A 19,355-nucleotide genomic window follows, 5' to 3' on the forward strand; every position below is an offset into this window, starting at 1 on the left:
GGGAGGGGCCCATGATGTCACACCAGCCTCCTGTACTTGGGCATGAGCAGGGTTCCAGCCCCTTTTGTGTTCCCAGAGAGGAGCCCACAGAAGAGAAGCCCAGGAAGCTGGGGCCAGGGAGAAGACAGCTTAGACCAGGTGGCTCTCAGTCAGTGCTTCCTGCTCTGGGACCCCAGGCCTCTCTCTGCTTGGAACAGACCTAGGAACCATGGCCAGTGTCCACAAGAGGGCCTGAAAGTGTCTGTGCGCCCACAACCCAGGCCACTTCTGAGACCATGTTTGATGCCGAATCTGCCTGTTGGCCCAGGTGTGTGCACAGGTCTCTGATCACCTGCCACCTCAGTACCCCCACCTGTATGGGCTCCTATGGGGAGTTGTACCTCTCAAGGAGGTGAACCTGCCCTCCAGGTCTAATGGCCCCTCTGTGCCCACTTCCAGAACAAAGACCGAGTCATTTCTCCCCATCCCTGGTGACCAGGCTCCTCAGACACCCACTCATCAGGTCACTCAGGAGTGTGTGCAGCTCAGGGGGTTATTTCTGAGCTGGTTTGCTGCCGAGTAACCAGAGACAGGGAGCAGGCCAGTCTACCACGCGGCCTGCGCAGTGGTTTCATTAATGAGGTTCTAGGCATAAAGTTAGTTAGAAGAGATCGAAATAAAACACACAAACCAGTTACCTTATTTATATTGCTAGGTCCGAGATGGCTCCCCTCTCTTGTTCCCACCTCTAGCCGCCCAGCAGGGCAGCGAGGATTACTCAGGGCTAGCAGGAGAGAGAGAGAACACGCCGGGGAGTAGCCTTTTATTTGGGGAACAAGAGATTCAGGGGAGAATTCCATCCAATGAAGGTTGAGGGGTGGCTGCACTCCAAGGTCAGGGTCAGTGATTGGGTCCCCGGGGTCAGTGGTCAGGCACACCCCCACACGGATGGGCTCTCTCATCAGGAAAGGGTCGGGAAAGCTTCGACACAGCCAAAGCGCCTCAGGCCCTTAACGGGAGTCACCCAATCACGTGTCAGAATGGCTCCCCACAGGCCAGGGCCAGAACTTTCTTAGGGACGCCTCTGTCTTGATGACAGTTTTGTGGTTGGCTAAGTGACAAGAAGACAGAGCACATTGAGGACACCTGACAGGTGGGTCTCCTGCTTCCATCCTGCCTTGGGGAGGCTGGGAAGGGGAGGCCTTGGGCTCCTAAGTGTCCTGGTCAGTGGGAGGCAGTGTTGGGGCTCTGGGGTCTCAGCCCTGTCACACCTCATTTAGTGACTTCCTCCTGAAAACATAATGCTCAAGGTCACCTTGGAGATCCAGGCAATTACATGAATAACTCTCAGGATTTATTCTGAGAGGATGGCTGTGGACTCAGCAAGACATTTTTTCTTAATATGTGCCTCTAAATCCTGTTCCCTGGGTTCCTTGTTCCAGTAGCACAAGGAAATCTCTATGACAAAGGTCTGTTATCTCTGATCATTATGCTGATTCAAGGTGTTCCCAGATGATGCTGAGTAATTAGCAGCTTTGTCTCTGGAGAGCACAGGGATCTGGAAACTATTGTACAAGGCCGGGATGTTGTAGGGACAGAGGAGGCAAGGCATCAATGATAGTAGGAAACAGTTTTGTTTGGCTGCAGCCAGGTTCAGAGGGCATAGCTTTTGCTGTAGTCAATCAATTCCCTGAACCCCAAGTTCAGGGAGTTTCAGAGTTTTATACCCAGCATATAAGGGAGGGGCTCAAAAGTTCAGAGTCTGCAGAAGTTCACATAAAAGCAGCTTTTTCTTCACTGTTTTGGGCAAGTTAACTCTTCAAGGACAACACCTAAGAAGGGGAGAGCTTCTTCTCCCATTTCTTTCCTCCCCTGCCAGCTGTTACCATGGAGAACAATTAGTAATTTCTCTTATCTTAGGAATGTAGACATCTCTGTGTAGCCCAGCTCAAGGCCAGAGGCCTTGTTTGCACATTTCTTCAAAGTCCCATACTGGAAATGTTTGTGAAATCTAGTAAGGGGGTGTCCAGAACCTGGAGTGCTGGTATCTTCTCGGCCAGTGGCCAAATAAAACAGGGCGACATGAAAATAGGAAGTTTACCTACATTGAATTCTTTTGCAGAGACTCTGTTGATAACAGTCCTAAAATCAGCCATGGTGAAGATTTATGGAGAAGCCCAGTTAACTCTTTTCTGTGGAGAAAGGGGGTGTCACTTCAGTTCCCCCCTTTAATGATGCTCTCCATAAATCATTTAAATTTAAGAGAATCATTACCATTTTATTGGCTTAAAGACTTATATAATGCCAAAACCTTAGTTGTTGTCATCCTTTCAACAGCAGCTTTTCTAGTGGACCCATTAGTTTTAATGCACCATGGAGCCAAATATGGGAACAATAAACGGGTTAACAGCAGAATACCCACTACACCAGTTAATCTTTTAAATCTACCAAGGGTTGAAAACCATCTCCCAAAAGCATGTTTGGGACCCAAACTTTAATGCCCTTCTAGGTGTTACCGCTGTTGACCAGTGACGAGTCCTTGCTTCCCCCATGTTGATAATAACACCAAAGAAGCACACCGAGGCAAGGTCAGAGTAGAAATTAGAAGTTTATTAAGGGACAGCAGAAAAGACTTCTCCCAGAGGAAGAAGGGGACCCAAGAGGTGGAATCCGTGGAAGTGCGGTTGTTTCCCCTTTTTATAGTTTTGGTGATGGAATGTAGGTGGGAAGGGTTAGGACACAGGTGGGCCAAAGGGGCAGGAAGGACTTTTGGGATGGGCTATCTCCAAATCTGTTGGGGACTGTTTCTTTGAGGTGGACTTTGGCCTAGGGCCTTTTCGGGACTTCATTAACATTCCATGCCTTGTCCTGCGTTTCCCTGAGTCATTCTCAGCATGGCCTCCATATTAGATTTCACTCGGTATTAGACCCGATTTACCTAACTACACTGACTACCTAACTTTAAATCTGGCTTCATTCCCCCCTCTCATTTGGGGAACTCCTTACTGCTGTAAGGAATGGGGGCAAAGGCCGTTCTGGCTTCTTCAGGCTGACAAAAGGGGCGATGTTGGGGCAAGCAGTTTGGAGTCCCCTTTAAAAATCGGGTCTATCGAGTGGTCCATGATAAAAGTCTGATTGAGAAGTCATAGGCTGGAAGGCAATTTGAGTGATGGGTGGTCTATAAGAGAAACAAGAATTCATTAGTACTGGAACCATATTGATGTAGCAATAAATCCCATAGCACAGGAATATGCCAATGAGTATGATGGCAAAGAAAGACTAACAATGTTTACCACCAGGAAGTACCAAGAACCAGGAGCTAAGATATTGTTTCCATGACAAAGTTGCTGAGGACATGGCTTCTATCTGAGCATGTAAATCTTTAAGGATATTTGTCACATTACCAGAAATGTCAGGGATGTAAACACAACATTTAACTTTTAGGGTTACAGTTGTCCTTCCCTTAAGATATAGTTTAATAATTTAATATCATCTGGTCTTGCAAAATCCTTTTACTAGTATGACCTGTGTCTAACAGAGAAATCTTTAATTCTGTTACTTAGGGCTGGATAACCATACTAGCAAACATTAAGCCTACCTGTGTTGGTTAGAAATAAAGGCCTTAAGCTAAAAACTACTCTGGCAGTTCCTTTTGATAATTATCAGGCATTCCTCTCTGAGAATCTCTTTTGTAGCCTCCAGTTTACTTATTTATGGAAGTTACATTTAACTACCATTATTATTTAAATGTCCAGGAATAGCTGTGTTTGGGCTTTGACTGTCTTTGCTAAGTGTTTAAGATGAAGCAAGTCAAACTGACTTTTGTTTCTATCTATTGTTAACAGTCTGCTGAGTTACCCTGGGAGTCCTCGGGAACTTCACAGCAGCTTCTCAGTTCCGCTAGTGCCATTTGCACTACGATGGGTCCAGGCCTTGCTTGACCATGTGGCTTCCCTCGGAAGCATCAGGGATGTCTCCCTTCTTTGATGACCCTCTTCTTCACAGCAAATGCACTGATTGGCTTTCTGTCCTCCACTGGTCTCATTAATCTCTCTGATCAGGAGGTTATGTGGCCTAGAGTTGCAGAGCCCTTTGAAGAAGTCCCCTATTCCCTGATTCAGACTGACTCAGAGGGCAAGAGCCAAATTTTTAATTTTAAAACTTAATTTTAAACATCTAGCAAATAAGTTAACAGCCTTATATTAAGAGCACTGAGCTTTAATGTCTATCTCTCTATCCTGTAGGTGATAACTTCTTGTCTTAAATTAACCCAGGTTTTGTGTTCTTAAATCAGTACCTCTGTAAAACAAAACTACAAAATAAAATTAAGAAGAGTAAAAACATTTAGTTCATATAATAGCTACCTTGGAGTTTTGGTGGAGTATATCCCCTGTTTGAGATCCTGGCAATAGTGACAAAAACCAACTTTTGGACACAACTTTAAATGTACTGAAATCTAGCCTACTTCTTTCATAGTCACTTTCACATGTAGTGAGATGGGACATAGAGCCTTATCTCAAATAAGGCGGGGCTCATAAATCTTAAATACTGTAGTTCTGAAACTGATCTTTGTCCTTTTAGACATCAATTTACAAAGCCTACATAAATTGTTGCTCAAGTTCACATGAATATTAGCTAACACAACATAATATCACATCTAAAACATGAATTAAAGAAAGGCTGAAAGCTTTTAACCTTTTGTAGAAAAGTAGCAAAGTACTTTTGTGTTTTGCAAAAAAAACCTTTAAATAGATTAGGCTCTCATTAACTTAAAAATACATTTAAATTGTATCTCAGTGTAAAAAGTAACATGGAACTTTACATAACTTATTGATAATAAGTACAGTTATAGAACACAAATGATATAAATAAATTTCCAACATGTTTTTCTTTTAAGCCTAAAATTACCATACAATTTTAGAACACCAGCTTGTTGGCCAGGTCTGTGCACAGGTCTCTGGTCACCTGCCACCTCAGTACCCCCACCTGTGGGCTCCCTATGGGAAGTTGTAACTCTCAAGGAGGTGAAAAGGCTTTGTCTGCTCCGTCCCTGCCTGAGACCTCCTCACTGTGGGTCCTCTGGGCATTCCTGATGCCACAGCACCCGTCACTGCTGTGATGCCAACAAGGACCTGTGTGGGCACTTTTGAGCTCCACTGACCAGCCCTGTGCCCTGCCTGGGGACAGCCACTAGAGGGAAGGGACCAACATGGAGCACTTCAGGTGTTATTGCAGTGTGGGCATGTGGTTATGCTCCAAGGGCTCTGGGCTTCCAGTGCTGCGCCCCCTCAACACAGGTGGGTGAGCCCCACCCCACCCAGCTCAGGGCCCCAGGAGGCTGTCTGGGCTGGGCATAGCCAGGACAGGGGTCTAGAGAAAGGGCACTGTCATTGTGTTTTCATGGAGACACTGCAGAATGGAGATTTCTGTCCTATTTTTGATGAGGACATTGAGGCAGAGGCTACAAAGTCACCAGGGTCCATTACCTTCTGTCCCACGTGACACTATAATAGCCAGAAGCTCTGCCCATATCCAGCAGGTCCCTCCTGGTTCCCACCAAGCTGGTGAAGTCCCCTCTGGGGCTTCAAGATCTCCCAAGTAGAGTCCTGCCTCCTTTAGTGACAGGCAGGTTTAGAATTTAAAAGATGGGTTCAAAGGTCAGAGGCTCTGGCTTCTTCCTCCCCTTCCCTCCCCTGAACCCTCAGGTGGTAGCTGGCCAGGTCCTCTCCTGTCCTCTCCCACACAATGCCAGGGCGAGGCCACATTGAGATCTGTGGGCGGCTTCCCAGGGCTTTGGGCTGCTGAGGTGTCGGGGGGTGGGGTATGGCCACTCCATGAGGGCACAGGCTCTTCCTAGGGAAGCACTGGGTGCCACCAAGCACAGGTGACAGAGATTCTCATGGTTTAGGAGGAATTACTGCTCATGAGTCCAGGGAGGGACAGAAGAGTGGGTGAGGGTTGGAGGAACAGGGTGAGCCATGAGTCAGGTGGCCACTCACTAGCCATGGGACGGTGACAACATAGGAGACGAGTAGCCGCGGTGAACCTCGGTTTTCTCCTTGGGGCTTGGAAAAGCACAGATATCTGCTGAGGGCATCACGGTGCGGCCACTGGGATTCAGGGGAGAGGAACTGGGACAGCACTTCCCAAGGAGTGCCCTCGACCCCACCTGCTCTATTCAGAGGTCTGGGAGGCCTGAGGCCATGTCTCAGGTGACTCTCAGGCCAGCGCCAATGTGGGCTGTACCATCAGCAATGAGGATAGGGGCTCAGAGAGGTCTGACAGCCTCAGTCAGGTCACACAGCTGCTATGTGTTAAGATCCAGGTCTTCGGACACTCATGTGTCACTTCATTCTGGGTGACTGATGACGTTCATGTCATTGGAAGCGTATGTGCAGGTTGGAGGTCCCTGTGTAGGAACCTGGAGACCCTGTTTTTTCTTCAGGGAGAGTTCAGACCCATTGATAGTGGTGCCATGTGATGGCAGAGATGCGACTGTTCAGACTGTAAAGAGGACCCTGTGTCAGGACTCCACCTAGGACGTCATGTCCACCCTCCTCCCATGAGAGGTGAGGGGTGATGCTGAGATGGCCCTGAGGTGTCAGTGCGGCCACAGGAGAAGGGGACCCCGAGCCCTGGGCTCCCAGCTACTTCAGCCCAGCAGCCTTGAGGGTGGAAGGGGCCAGGGTGCCCCATGGCAGGGCTGCTCCAGGACAGCCTGGGCCACCCACCAGACCTCCTGCTGTCCTGAGGACCCAGGGAACCCTGGAGGAGGGGCCAGGTGCACACGCCCCAGTGAGGGCCCAGGCAGGGCAGGAGGGCTGGGGTCCCAGGGGGGCTGTCCTTGCCCTGCCACAGCCAACGCAGCCTGCCGTGACCTTTAGGAGCCATCCCTGGGGCCATGGCACAGGACTAGGGAGAGGGGACACAGGGTAAGTGGCCTAGGGACCTGGGGGCCTGGGGCCTGGTGAGCTTGAGGGGGAGACAGTGACACAGAGCCCCTCCTGCTCACTGGGGACAGAGGCTCTTCCAAGAGGGGACGTGTGAGCCTCTTGGGCAGCTATGGAAAGACAAGGACAGAGGTCAGTGTCCTGGCCCAGCCCATTGAGGAAGGCTCCTCACACCTCCTCCAACCCCCCTAGGACATGCCCTGGGAGGCCAGCGGCCAGGTCTGGGGAGGGGACAGTGTGGTGAGAGGGGTCATGTCACCTCCCTGCTGTGGCTGTAGTCACAGCTACTCAAAGCCAGGGTGTGAGCGGCCAGGTCTGGGGCACAGAGGGTCATGGTTGGATGTGAGGTGTCCCCAGAGCTCACGAGGGAGACACTGCAGAAGGTTCAGAGGAGAAGTGAGGGTTGTGAGGACCTAAAGCCCATCAGTGAGTCCTCCCTGAGGGGTTACCTGGGGGTCACTGAGGGAGGTGGGGGTGGCTGGAGGGGAGGGCACAGGGGACATGGCTCTGGGGTTATATTTGTATCTGTTCAGTGGAGTCTCTCTGTGCTTCCTGATCCCCACGTGAGCCGCTTCCCTCCCCCCACCCTTCCTCCATGGGGGTCAGCCTCACCTTGGCCCTGAGGAATGGACCTGGCTGTGTGTGGACTGAGGCCTCTGCCACCGTGAGCCCCCGGTAAACGTTTCCTCCTCTGAATTGTCCTGGTCGGGTCTTTAGTCAGAGGAGCACAAAGGCTGACTAATAGGTGAGGCTTCTTGGGTGGGTGTGGCCACCCATGGGTGGGAGGGGGCATGGGGTGCTGGGTGGACCCTGGGCCTCGGGCTGCGGTTGGGCCACAGACCCCCTCAGGATTCCCAGACAGGACTAGAGATCTCAGAATGGACATGCTCAGGACCCGCAGAACATGGTTTCAGCCAGTCACCATTGACCAGCACACACCTGACACAGTGTCACTGAGAGGTGCTGTGACCTGGAGTCCTCACATGACCTCAGGACACAGGGAGACACAGAGACCACAGCGTCAGGGTTGGCCAGGCCAGCCATTGTTTAATGTCATCTGGGAGGGGCCCAGCCGGGCAGGGACCAGGGTCTGGAGCCTGAGGTGGCTACTGTGTGGGGTTCACCACCTTCCCCACAAAGAGGGGGCTCTTGGTGGAGTGCTCATAGATGATCAAGAGGAAGGGCCTGTCGAATTTCACGTCAGGGGGAAGAGACATGGGCATCATTTCCAAAAACGTGGACCCCGCAGCCTCTGTGCCTTTCTCATCGATGGTCAGCACAGCCTTATGCAGGGCCTGGAGGGGAGAGAAGCAGAGGGGCTCTGAGGTCCTGCTGCCCCCCAACTCCAGGCTGCAGCAAGGCCCCACGTGGGAGCCTCCTACCAACAGGACCTCACCAGGGCCTTCCTGCTGGACCAGCCTGTGCTGTCCTAGGCTCCAAGTGGGTCACTCAGGTCCCCCCACCCATCTCAGCCTCTGCCTGACTCAGCCTGCTCCCTCCCCCTCCTTTCCTGACCTCCATCTCTCTGGCCATTGGATGTGATCTCAGGGCACAAGAGGAAGACCATCAGCCTCCATGTCACCTCCAATGTATCCCCTCCCCCTGTAGGGCTAGGAGGTCCTCAGCACAGGGACACTGGTGGTGACCTTCCTAGCGCCCAGACCCCTATAGAAAGCCACCCACATGGACCTGCAGTTGCTTTTGGTCCCCTCCACCTTTTTCTAGCAAGTGGCCCACTGGACTCAGGAATGATTCAGATTTGCTGGTTCACAAGTAGCTCTAATGTCACAGATGGAAGATTCCAGAACGTTCCCTGAAGTCACTGAGCCTAAGCCTCTCAGTATTAATGTGAGTAAACAGAAGCCCAAGGACTCCATGGCCCTGGGAGAGGGAAAGGCCAAGGGTCAGTGAGCTCTTCGGGGAAGTCCCTAGAACACCTGCAGCACAGGAGGCCACCTCCCTGGCTCTGTCCTCCTCCCTGTCAGAGCTGGTGAAGCTCTGCATCCTCAGGAGGACTCACCTGGCCCTTGCTATGTCCCTTGGCCCCTCGTCAGCCTCAGGCCTGAGCAGGCCCCCACCACTCTGGCCTGCAGACCCCTGAACCATGGCCATCCTCACCTGGGAGACCCTCAGGGGAGCGTCCTCCGTGATCCCAGACAGGTCAGCCTTATCGCTGAAGACGTTGGTGATGCCCAGACTTGTCAGGACAGGCTTCAGATCGACGGTTCCAGAGATGTTCAGTTTGGGGAAGTATAAATTGACGGAGCTAGTATGAAGATAGGAAATGAGGGGTTCACAGAGTCTCTGGGGTTCCAATGGACCCAAAGTGCTCTGAAAGTGTTTTCTCTCCTGATTGGTTATCTTGCTTCATGCCCTGTCCCCACCCACAGCCATAGAAGTCCTTTGGCTTGTTTACCTTTAGCTTCCTGAACACTTGGCATGGAGAATGTTCCTGTCAGTGGGAACATCTTGTCCTGTGGCCCCTGCACACCCCGTCCCCCAGGAGCCCTCCAGGCAGTTTCAGGATGTCCTCCCAGAAGCAGGTGTCATCCTGTAGCCCGTGGTCACACCAGCCTGCCCAGCCAGAGCCTCCCCAGGGCCTCTGGCCCAGGGTATCATGGGTCAGTGCAGCAGGACTGAGGGACACAGGCTCAGTGAAGGAGAGGATTGTCACCTCCAAAACCCAAGGCTGCAGGCTCATCTGGTGTCCCCAGGGACAGTGACAAGACCAGGGACCTGTGCTGAGGCTGCACACTGGCACCAAGCCTCAGGGACCAGTCCCAGGTTGCATTGTACTCTGTTCCCAGCCTGAGTGCGGGGACTTCAGGAGGGTTGGGTGGGACAGCAATGGTGACCATTCAAGTGCAGTTTAACCTGGACGTGTGTCACATCTGTCTGCAATGTGCCTCCTCCACCAGTGGCCAAGGCTGGGCTCAGGACAGTGCACCTGCTCTTTGTCACATACCCAGCTATGTGGCTCCTGGGACAAGTGAACCAGCCTGAGATGCGACAGAAAAACAGAGCCTGTGGGAAGTGCCCTGAGCTCCCAGCGCTGCCTGTTCCTGTTCTGGGCCTTTCCATGCAGGTGCTTCCCCTGTGCACCTCGGCCGGTCCTACAGGAAGTCCTCCCTCTTGCAGCCCTAACCTGCAGGCCCAGGCCTTTGTCCTTGATTCTGCCACAACATGTGCTAGTGTCAGTGCCCCGGTGAGGCCCTGGATTTTGGGAGGGGACCATGTACATTCTTGGAGGGAAGTCCCCCCTCCAGCTGGATATGTGCCCCACCCTTTGACCACTGTCCCTTCTCAGTGGCTCCCTGAGCTGCGCCCTGGCATTTCCTGTAGCACAGGGTTATTCCCTGTAGCTGTGGCCCCAGGGATGGTCCCCCTGCTGCCTGTGCTGTCTTCTGATGCATTGATCCTGAGGGACCTTGAGTCTGTGCCTGTGCTCTCCAGCGGGTCCCTGCCTGGACTCACCTGCTCTCCCTGTTCTTCAGGAACTTGGCGAGGATTTCCTTAGTGATGGTGTCCTCCAGGTGCTGCAGTTTCCCCTGGTCGGGCAGGAGAAAGATGGCGGTGGCGTTGCCCAGGTAGTCCATCTGCAGCACCCAGCTGGCCAGTGTGGGGCAGTAGTGCAGATCGAACATGCCCAGACGGTTCATCATGGGCACCTTCACGGTGGTGGCCTGGTCCACGTGGAAGTCTTCTTCCTTGGTGTGATCTACCTCGAAGGGTTTCTCCCATTTGCCTGGACAGAGGGAAGGTGGATGGCAGTGGGTGGGATGGAGGCTTGGGTGTGGGAGGAGAGCAGAGGCGCCCTCAGCCTGCCTGGTGGGAAGCTCCTCACCCACCTCTGCTCCATCCTGGGCAGGAGGGCTTCCAACCCCTCCAGGCTGGGGAAAGAGTGAGGGGTGTTCAGGACTAGAGGATCAGCTGGGATTCCTAGATCCTGCAGGCTGCCATGGAGACGCCTCCTGAGTGTGCCCATGAGCATTTGATTAAAATTATATTTTCATTGAAGGGCGGCTTGGGATTAAGTGAAAGCTCTGGTCCCAGTCCTACAGTGGGAACTCTTCTCCTGTACCTCAGGATCCTTGTTGGTTGGCAGTTCAGTTGTTACTCAGGGCAAACATTCAGTGCACCCTAAATCCTTGTCCTGGACTCACATGAGAAGCACAGATGTCCAGGCAGCCCACCTCTTCTAGGCAAGAGCTCCTCACCCTCTAGGCCACCAAATTGGGAGGGTAGTGCAGGGAACCCTGAGCCCACATGTCTCAATGGAGTTGGGAGGACTGAGACCTGCCCTAAGTGCAGCAGAGCTGGCCCCTCAGTCATGTTGATGGTGGCCTGAGGCTCTGTACTGTAAGACTCTGCCCAGGAACAAGAGACCCAGGGTGAGGAAGAAGTCACCCTGGCCTTGTGCTATTGTTTGGATGTGGTGTCCCCCAAAAGCTCACTTTTGAGACAATGCAGGGTGCTTAGGAGGAGAAATGACTGCCCATAGCCTTAACCTAATCAGTGAATTAATCCCTGATGGTAATTGGAGGCAGGTGGGCTGAGGCTGGAGGAGGTGTGTATTCGGGGGTCGTTGGGGGTGTGGCTATGGGGTATATATGTTGTCTCTGCAGAGTGGAGTCTCTCTCTGCTTCCTGATCACCATGTGAGCTGCTTCCCTCCCCCACACTCCTCTGCCATGATGTCCTGCCTCACCCTGAGCCCCAAAGAATGGAGCTAGACACATAGAGACTGAGACCTCTGCAACTGTGAAGCACAAATAAACGTTTCCTCCTCTAAAACTGTTCTGGTGGGTCTTTAAGTGACAGTGGTGAAAAGCTCAGTAAAACACCTTGACTTCCCAGGACAACCTGAGGCCATTGCCCTGGGGCAGTGGAAGCTGCCTTAGGTCCTGGGTCCTGTGGAGTCCTGGCAGGTGGGCAGGCTGAGGGTCCCTGCCAGGTACTCAGCTGTGACAGATCCCCACAATCCCATGTGTGGCTTGGGTACTCCTTTCAGATCTCCAACATTGTCCATGACAAGATAGGACAGTCACATCCCAAGAGGTGAGATGGCTAGTCCTATGTCAAGGCCATGGAGTGGGGGAGGCAGGATGTGGACCCAGGTCCTGCACACCCCCAGCTGCCACACTCCACATCAAGAGTTGTTCCAAGGACTTTCCCTGGAAGGCCACTCCCTCCCACCACCTGCCACAAGGTGCATCGGTGGCTCTCTAGTCAGGAAACATTACACGTGGCCCTCCCTGTGGGGTCCCCAGTAAGCAGGAGGACACTCAGGACTCTGATGCCTCTTGCAGAAAAGTCAATGATTCTGACGGTTTTACCAACACTTTCCTAACTTAACTGATGGTGGAAGACATTTCAGGGCTTAGGCATGGAAGATTGAGGAGCCACTGTGAGAGGCCGTGCCACAGCGCAGACAGTGCTGCCAAGGAAAGTTCCAGAACTGGTGGATGGAAGACAGCTTTGGGGTTTCCATGGGAACCCACTCAGGCTGATTGACTCATCTTACCTCTAAAGAAAATGTAGTTCACCAGGGCGAGAACTGAGTCTCTGTCCAGATCTTTCACCAAATCCACAATTTTTCCTTGGGTCCCTTTCTCCACATAAGTGTTGATCTGCTTCTTGGCCTCTTCGGTGTTTGTGAAGTTGGTGGAGAAGGCCTCTGAGTGGTACAGGTTCTTGACATCCTCCAAGAACTTGTCCAGCAGCTTCAGATTGTGGTCAATGAAGAGGCCGATGCCGGTGGTCAGCTGGAGCTGGCTGTTGGGCCTGTTGACGGTTTGGAGAAGATGCTGGAAGCCCTGGTGGATGTCAGCCTCCGGGATATCCGTGTTGTTGAAGCCCAGGCCCTCCAGGATCTGGGTGTGAGTGTCAGCCTTGGTGCCCAGCGAGAGTGAGGCCAAGGCCGTGGCGATGCTCACAGGGGAGAAGAAGATGTTGGTGGTATTGGACTCATGGGCCAGCACACGGTAGAGGCTTAAGGCAAAGTCGGCCAGGTTCGGGGCGATCCTGTGGGAGGCTGGGTGCTCCTGGTCGTGCTTGGATGCATCTGTCTCCTGAGCATCTTCAGCCAGGGAGCCAGCGACCAGGCAGCTGAGGCCGGCCAGCAGCAGGAGGCCCCACGAGATAGAGGATGGCATCGTCCTGCAAGGCAGAGGAGGTCAGAGGCCTGAGTTTGGCCCAGAATGACTCTCCCTGGATTGGACGGACACCATGCAGAGCCACCAGGGTGTAGTGAGCTCCAAGATGGCCCAGCCTGTGCCAAGCCCTTCCTCCACCTGCATCACTGCAAACCCCCAGGGAGACGCAGGGCTGCCTTGAGCCCTAAAGGGTGTGAATTCTCTGCTTCCTTCACAGTCCTGTGGGGACAACTGTTCTCCAAAGCCTAGAGGGGTTCAGGTGCTCGTCCAGCGTCAGCCAGCAAGTGCAGTAGGGGACCAGCTCAGGCACTGGCCAGCGGAGTCCTGAGCCCACCCCCTTGGCCCGTCCACTTGGCAGCTGCAGTGACCTTGAGGCTGTGTCCTGTGGGGAACGTGCTGCCTGCAGAGGAAGCATCTTGCACTTGGACCCCTTGAGGACATGGTGGAGCTGTGCTAGAGCCCCCGGGGCTGTCCCCACCTGACCCTGACGGAGCCTCAGCCCTGAGTGAAGAGGGGCTGCCCTGTGACCTCAGCCCCAAGGTGGGCGAGCATCCTGTGTGGTTCACCTGCTGACACTGGGGGAGCTAGAGGGCCCTGTCCCTCCCCAGCTGTGTGAGCCAGGACAGGTTATTAGAACTCTCTGCTCCTTGTGTGGCCCCACATATAAAGTGGGGGTTCCTGGGACAATTCAAGGAGTCTCAACCCCCAAAGTGCATTGAAGGGCTCCTAGGGAGTTTCCCCTTGAGGGAGGGGGCTGGAAGGTGTTGCCACCTCAAAGCCTTTGGGTGACGGGCTGTGAGGGTCTGTGATTCATGGCTGAGGATGAGGCAGTAGCAAGGGCAGGGCCTGTGGCTGGACCAGGGGGAGGAGGCTCTTCCTAGAGGTGGTGGAGGGCAGTGTCACCCTGAGCTACACGTGGACAGCCATGGAGCCCTGACCCCAGAGCTCCCAAGGCTCCAGCTCTGCCCAGGAGATGAACCACCAGTTCTGTGGGGAGCACTGCTCTTCAGGAGCCCGTCAGTTCAACCTGCTCTCCATACAGTTGGGGAACCCGAGGGCTGAGCTGCGGAGAAGCCATGAGCAGCCCTTAGCTAATAGGGTTGAGAGACCTGCACCCCTGACTTTGAGCCAGGAAAACCTACGGAGAAGGAGTTGGGAATGATAAACCCTGAGCTCCACTTGTTGCCGTGACGTTTGGAAATGCTTCTTTCCACCCAGACATAAAAGGGAAGTGAAAGCTGTTTTTCCACCACCTCTTTTCCTGGCCTTCATGTCTAAATAATCCAGAGAGAGCCAGCCACATGCTGTGGAACACACCTTTGTCTTTTTCTTTAACTAGCTGTGTGTCAGCACTAAAGATGTTGCTAAAAGGGGTCGTATGTGTCCCTGGCTGTCCCTGTGCTGCCCGGCTGGTCTTGGCTGAGCCTTCATGGTGGTGGAAGTCAACATCTTTCAGAGCCTCAGGTCAGGAGATGGGTGGGTCTCAGCAGGGTAGGGACATGTGGTGAGTGGCCTCAAGGCCAGTGGCTGTGGTGTCAGGCCTGGGCAGGGCCACTGCTGTACCCTTGGCCTTGAGCAAGGGTCGGAGCCAGCACCGATCCATAACCTCACTCTCAAGTTGGATGAAGGGGAGTTGGGAGAGAGCCAAATGAATGATGTCCTCTGTGCACAAACCTTGGAGTCTAAATTACAGGGGTGTCTGTCAGGAGGTGAGAGGATGCAGTGGGGGTGGTGGGGGAAGGTGTCCAGCCCAGGTGAGCACCTCCACCCACCTCTCATGTCACCTCACCTCCTCTGATTTCTTCCCTTTAGAGTGAGGGTCTGAGGGACAGAGAGGGTCAGGGCCAGGCCAAGGCTGCACAGAGAAGCTGAGGCAAAGGTGGAACAAGCCTTGGATTTCTCCTCTGGGACCAGGGGCTGAGACAGTCCTGCCCGTGGGATCCAGGCTTCATGGATGTCAGACCCAGACCCTGACAGTGACCCCAAGCTTCCTGCTGGGTTCACTCTATTTCCTGGTCTGTTCCTGAAAACCTCGGGGGCCCAAGACGTGCTCCCCCTGGACTACTACTATAGGCAGCACCCTGCACCCCCAAAGTCTTAAGCTGAGCAGGCCAGCTGCAGAGGGTGGACTGGAGCCCTCAGGTACAGACATGGAGGCCAAGCTTTCAGCCAAAGGACTGGAGGCAGCACCCTGATGGTTCTGGATGGGGGTGTGGGTGGGAGCAGTCAGTGTGAGGCAGGGAGAGGGAGGAACCCCCAAACCAGCTCATCTCACACCATTTCTGCTCCTGTTGTTGACCCAGAGCAAGGAGGCAGGGTCCAGGAAGGAGCCCTGACCTGAGGTCACAACCCATGGAAAGCACCAAAGCCCAGTATGAGCCAGCCCTTCCCCCTGGTGACAGTGGCCTTGGTAAATGACTTCCCCTTTTTGTCCTTACAGTGGGGAGGAGAACTTCTGAAGGAAGAAGTGAGGCACAAACAAGGTGACCAGCAGGTGGCTCTGGCCCTGGGGAAGCTCCCACACCTGCAGGGTGCCTGCTGGTGGCCACTTGCCCCAGGTCAGACAGGGGCTCTGCTCAGCAGTGAGCTGCTTCTGAGGGGGCATTTCCACTTGATCCACCTGTCTGCACATCGTCTGCCTGCTCCTCACTCTATGGCAGAGCAGACATCAGCCCAGGGTCACCATCATTGTCACATCATTGTCACCAACACTCCAGAAACCCAGGCTGGTGACGATGAGGTAAGAGGAAGAAAACAGTTTTCTAGGCCTTGCTCAATGGCTCCAGAGGCTGAGCTACAGTCCAAGGTCACAGAGCAGCTGAGAGGCCTCCAGGCCAGACCAGGCTTCCTATTCTCCAACTAGGGCCCGAGCCCCGAGAGAAGCATTCAACAATAGGCCAAGGTCAGCAGCATGGGCTCTGGAGCCCAGTGCCCGAGTTTGAGTACTGGGCACTGAGTGATCTGGAGCAAGTTTTCCACCTCTGAGTTCCCAATTTCCCATCAGTAAATGGAATGACCACAGAACCACCTCAGAGGGGCTGTGAGGCTGAAATGTGTTCTTATGTGCACTGAGCTCAGCGGCAGCTGGCTCAGAGTGGTCACTGGGGCAGGTCAGCTCTAACCCCATGAAGGTGGCCTTCCTAGGGCTCCCCTTCCCCTGGGTGCACAAGGTGGGCTCAGAACCACGGCCCGTGGGGGGAGGTTGTCCTGGTTCTGTCCCTGGGCGCCTCTGGAGGTGATGGAACGTGCCAGCCAGCTCCTGGCTGCCCTCCGTGTCCTTCTGTCCTCATTTGCAGAAGGAAAGGAAGGTTCTCACCCAGGCAAAGGGGCTGCAGAGGCTGCCAAGAGACAGTGGCAGGAAAGGCCAGGCCACCAGAGCCACTGTCCCCGCAACTGCTGTGGCCGCACCTCGGCTCCCCAGGGCTGTGAGCTAGATGCCCTCTGCCACTGCTCAGGAGAGCTGGTGACCCTGACCCACCAGAGGTACTTCCTGGCTCTGGGGTGGCTGGGGGAGAAGGAGGGGACCTTAGGGGCCACCGTGGCTAAGACGACAGGAGGCCCAGCTGCAGCCTGCCCCGTCCACCCTGCCTACGTCCTGCCTCTGCCTGCTTGGGACCCAGAGGCTCCCAGAGGCTGTCCCCAGGGAAAGGCATACTCACCACTCACTGTCCCAGGACCGGTGTGGTGACGGGGGCTGAGGAGGCAGAGCCCTGTCCTTGTCCGTATTTAAGCAGTGGACACAGAGGGGCAATGGGGGAGGCTGTAGTGGACATTAGCCAAGGTCACTCTGGTTATCGGAGAAGCAAACAGACAAGGCCTAAGTCCATCGGCCAGATCCCCAGCTGCCACCCACGCTGCCTTCGGTGCTGCCTAAGGGGTGCCCAGCCTCTGCAGTGCCATGTGTCCGAGGGGTGTGAGTCACCACTGTGAGTCTGGGACAGCACCATGGAGTTGCCCGGTGTCGCCACAGGGATTCTCGGGGCTGACCCACTGTTTATTGAGCCAGCTGCTTGGACATGCCTGGTGCCGGAACCCGGATGCCCTGGCATTCAGAGCAGCATGAGCCCACTTGACGGATGGGGAACCTGAGGACCAAAGTCGTGAGGCAGCTCCTGCAGTCACCCCTCCAGCCTTACATGCAAACACTGTCTTGACTTCCCTGAAGGATGAATGGGGCATGACTGAGGGGGCACAGTTGTGATACCCTGTCCATGGTGCCCGTCAGCCCGGCCAAGGGCTGCAGAGTCGAGAAGAGCTGTTCTGTCTGAGGCAGGCCTCTTCACCTCTCTGAGCATAGAGGCGTTTTCAGTATGGGCTGGGAAGCCCCGATGCCCGGTGCGGTTGTCAGGACAGACCTGGGTCCAGTGGTGGAACACAGTAGGCTTGTGGCTTGGATCTCTCTGGCCCTCTGTCCAGTCTGCCATCCAGTGGCCCTGAGCAGGAGGAGGTGCCATCTCTGGCTGGTCCCAGGCCTGATTCTGCTTCTGGCTCCCAGAACACCTGACCCAGAGAAGACCCTTGAAGTTTCCTTGGGAACTGCCCCTCACAGGTGGGCTGGGGGGTGCAAGGTTGAGGCTAATAGGGTCCCTCTTGATTGCAATCCCTTTCAAAACTTCATCTGGCCCTGAATCTCACACACCGCCCTCTGCAGGCCCTGAGAGAATGGTGGGTGCCCTCTGGCCCCCCTGTGGGTGTCCAGAGGACCCACAGGACTGTCTGGTAGACTCAGGTCCAGGCCAGGGAGCCCAGTCAAGTCCTTTAGCCTCTCTGTGACTCAGTTTCCCCACCTCTAACATGGGGACCCCACCTCTCTGGCTGCCTTGAGGACTAGATGTGGCAGTCCCAGGTAAGCTCACAGCCTGGTCCTGGGGCTGTCCCTCGCCAGTGGGTCTCCCTGATGTCACTGGGCCTGAGGGGGCGTTTCAGGAACTTTCCTCCTGGCCTTCTCAGTGACACTGTGAGGGAACATGCACCCCATCCCCCTGCAGGAAAGGGAAGCTGAGCTCAGCCCTCCTCCACCCTCGGGCCCTGGCCTCTCCTGAGGGTGCTGTGGCTGAGGGGGAGGCCTCCGTACTCCTGGGCCTGTTTCCCCTTCCTGGGCCTCAATGTTGGTGTCTCATCTGTACAATGGCCTCCCTCCAAGCCCAGCTGTCCCTCCCATCTGTCACTGTACCAGATGCCCCACCTTCCCTGCTGCGCCTCTGCCCCCTCAGGTAGGTAAGGGTGTCAGCGAGAGGTGGCTGCCCCTCTCCCTGGGACTCCTGGCAGTGCTGCGGGCCACCCTCCTGTGCCTGCGACACCCTGGTGGTTGACAGGAGCTCCTGTCTCTGCCCCAAGGGAGGACGCTCCTGTGGTAGGGGTGCCACATCCAGCAGGGGCGAAGAGCCAGGGCAGGAAGGGGCCTTGCTCTGCGCCAGGGCACCCAGGCCGTCCAGGGGGCCCAGGCAGTGCTGCGGGTCACCCATTCTGCTTCTGGGTCTAGGCCCTGTGATCCAGGATGTGTCACCCACACTTGGAAGGGAATGGTCCCCTGTACCTTTGTAGAGGGCACAGTCTCGCTGGCTGAGAGGGTTACGGGAACCGACAGGCCTCACTCACTGGCCCCAAGCCTGGCACCGACATCTCGGCAGGTTTCTGAGGCAGCTGCAGAGGGGAGGGAGCAAAGTGCTCTGAAAGGCCCATCTGTGCCCCACGAGGCAGGAGGGTCTGTGTGTTCTGGGGGGCGTGTGTTGCAGGTCCCAGAAGGGACCCCAGGGGGCCACTGTGGCAGTTGGAGGAGGAATGAAGAAAGTGGGGGGCTGTCAGGGCCTTCAAGGGGCTCAGATCTAGGGGTCGGGCCCTTGGGGTCAAGGGCTCAGCCCTCGCCCTGTTCTGGACACCATGGTAGGAAGGAGGGGCTGGGAGGATCTGGGGAAACAGGCCAGAATTCTCAGGGGGCGCAGGGACCATGACCATTTTTGAAGAAACAGCTCCACAGATGCCAGGCTGCAGTGGGGGGAAGTCTTGTCCACTGGTCACACCTGGAGTTAGCTGCTGAGCCTCCAACTATCTCCCTGGGGGTGAATGCACCATGGGCCGTTCTAGGGCTGGTTGTAGACAGGGGCTCCATAAGGCTGGGGGTGGGGGCTCCCGGTGGAGTGGAGTCCGCAGCAAGGAAGGCTGTGGAAGGGTCCTCAGGCCAAGTGGATCAAGGACAGGCAGCGGGCCTGATGGCCCTCGGGGGAGCTGACCCGTCGTCAGAGTTCTAGTGCAGACCCAGCCTGTGCCCCCAC

General features: G+C 54.9%; 1 protein-coding gene and 2 long non-coding RNA genes across 3 annotated transcripts in view; 2 read left to right on the forward strand and 1 right to left on the reverse strand.

Annotated features, from left to right (window-relative positions):
* LOC308646784 overlaps positions 1-19,355 on the forward strand; it is a 98,566-nt gene that overhangs the window by 43,830 nt on the left and 35,381 nt on the right. The gene's annotated exons all lie outside the window — the stretch shown is intronic.
* On the forward strand, positions 6,823-11,700 carry LOC308646783. Its single transcript, XR_014021489.1, has 4 exons — positions 6,823-6,911; positions 7,463-7,604; positions 10,424-10,516; positions 11,555-11,700. It is a non-coding gene; the product is annotated as an uncharacterized lncRNA (long non-coding RNA).
* Positions 7,966-16,867, reverse strand: LOC308646779 (alpha-1-antitrypsin-like protein GS55-MS). The gene is made up of 5 exons (XM_081290172.1): positions 16,743-16,867; positions 12,453-13,087; positions 10,404-10,674; positions 9,048-9,195; positions 7,966-8,224 (listed from the first exon to the last, which is right to left on the reverse strand). The coding sequence occupies exons 2-5, from the start codon at positions 13,081-13,083 to the stop codon at positions 8,036-8,038; spliced, it is 1,239 nt and encodes a 412-aa protein (XP_081146298.1). The 5' UTR covers positions 13,084-13,087; positions 16,743-16,867; the 3' UTR covers positions 7,966-8,035.

This window comes from Spermophilus citellus (assembly GCF_964194105.1).
Source record: "Spermophilus citellus genome assembly, chromosome: 4".
Taxonomy (NCBI): Eukaryota; Metazoa; Chordata; class Mammalia; order Rodentia; family Sciuridae; genus Spermophilus; species Spermophilus citellus.

Bases quoted from the DNA above. Each gene is read 5' to 3' on its own strand.
- LOC308646779 (XM_081290172.1), bottom strand. From the start codon at position 13,083: ATGCCATCCTCTATCTCGTGGGGCCTCCTGCTGCTGGCCGGCCTCAGC. The intron at 10,675-12,452 runs GTAAGATGAGTC...CCCTCTGTCCAG, and splicing joins GAACTACATTTTCTTTAGAG to GCAAATGGGAGAAACCCTTC. The intron at 8,225-9,047 runs GTGAGGATGGCC...TCTCCCCTCCAG, and splicing joins CTCCCCTGAGGGTCTCCCAG to GCCCTGCATAAGGCTGTGCT.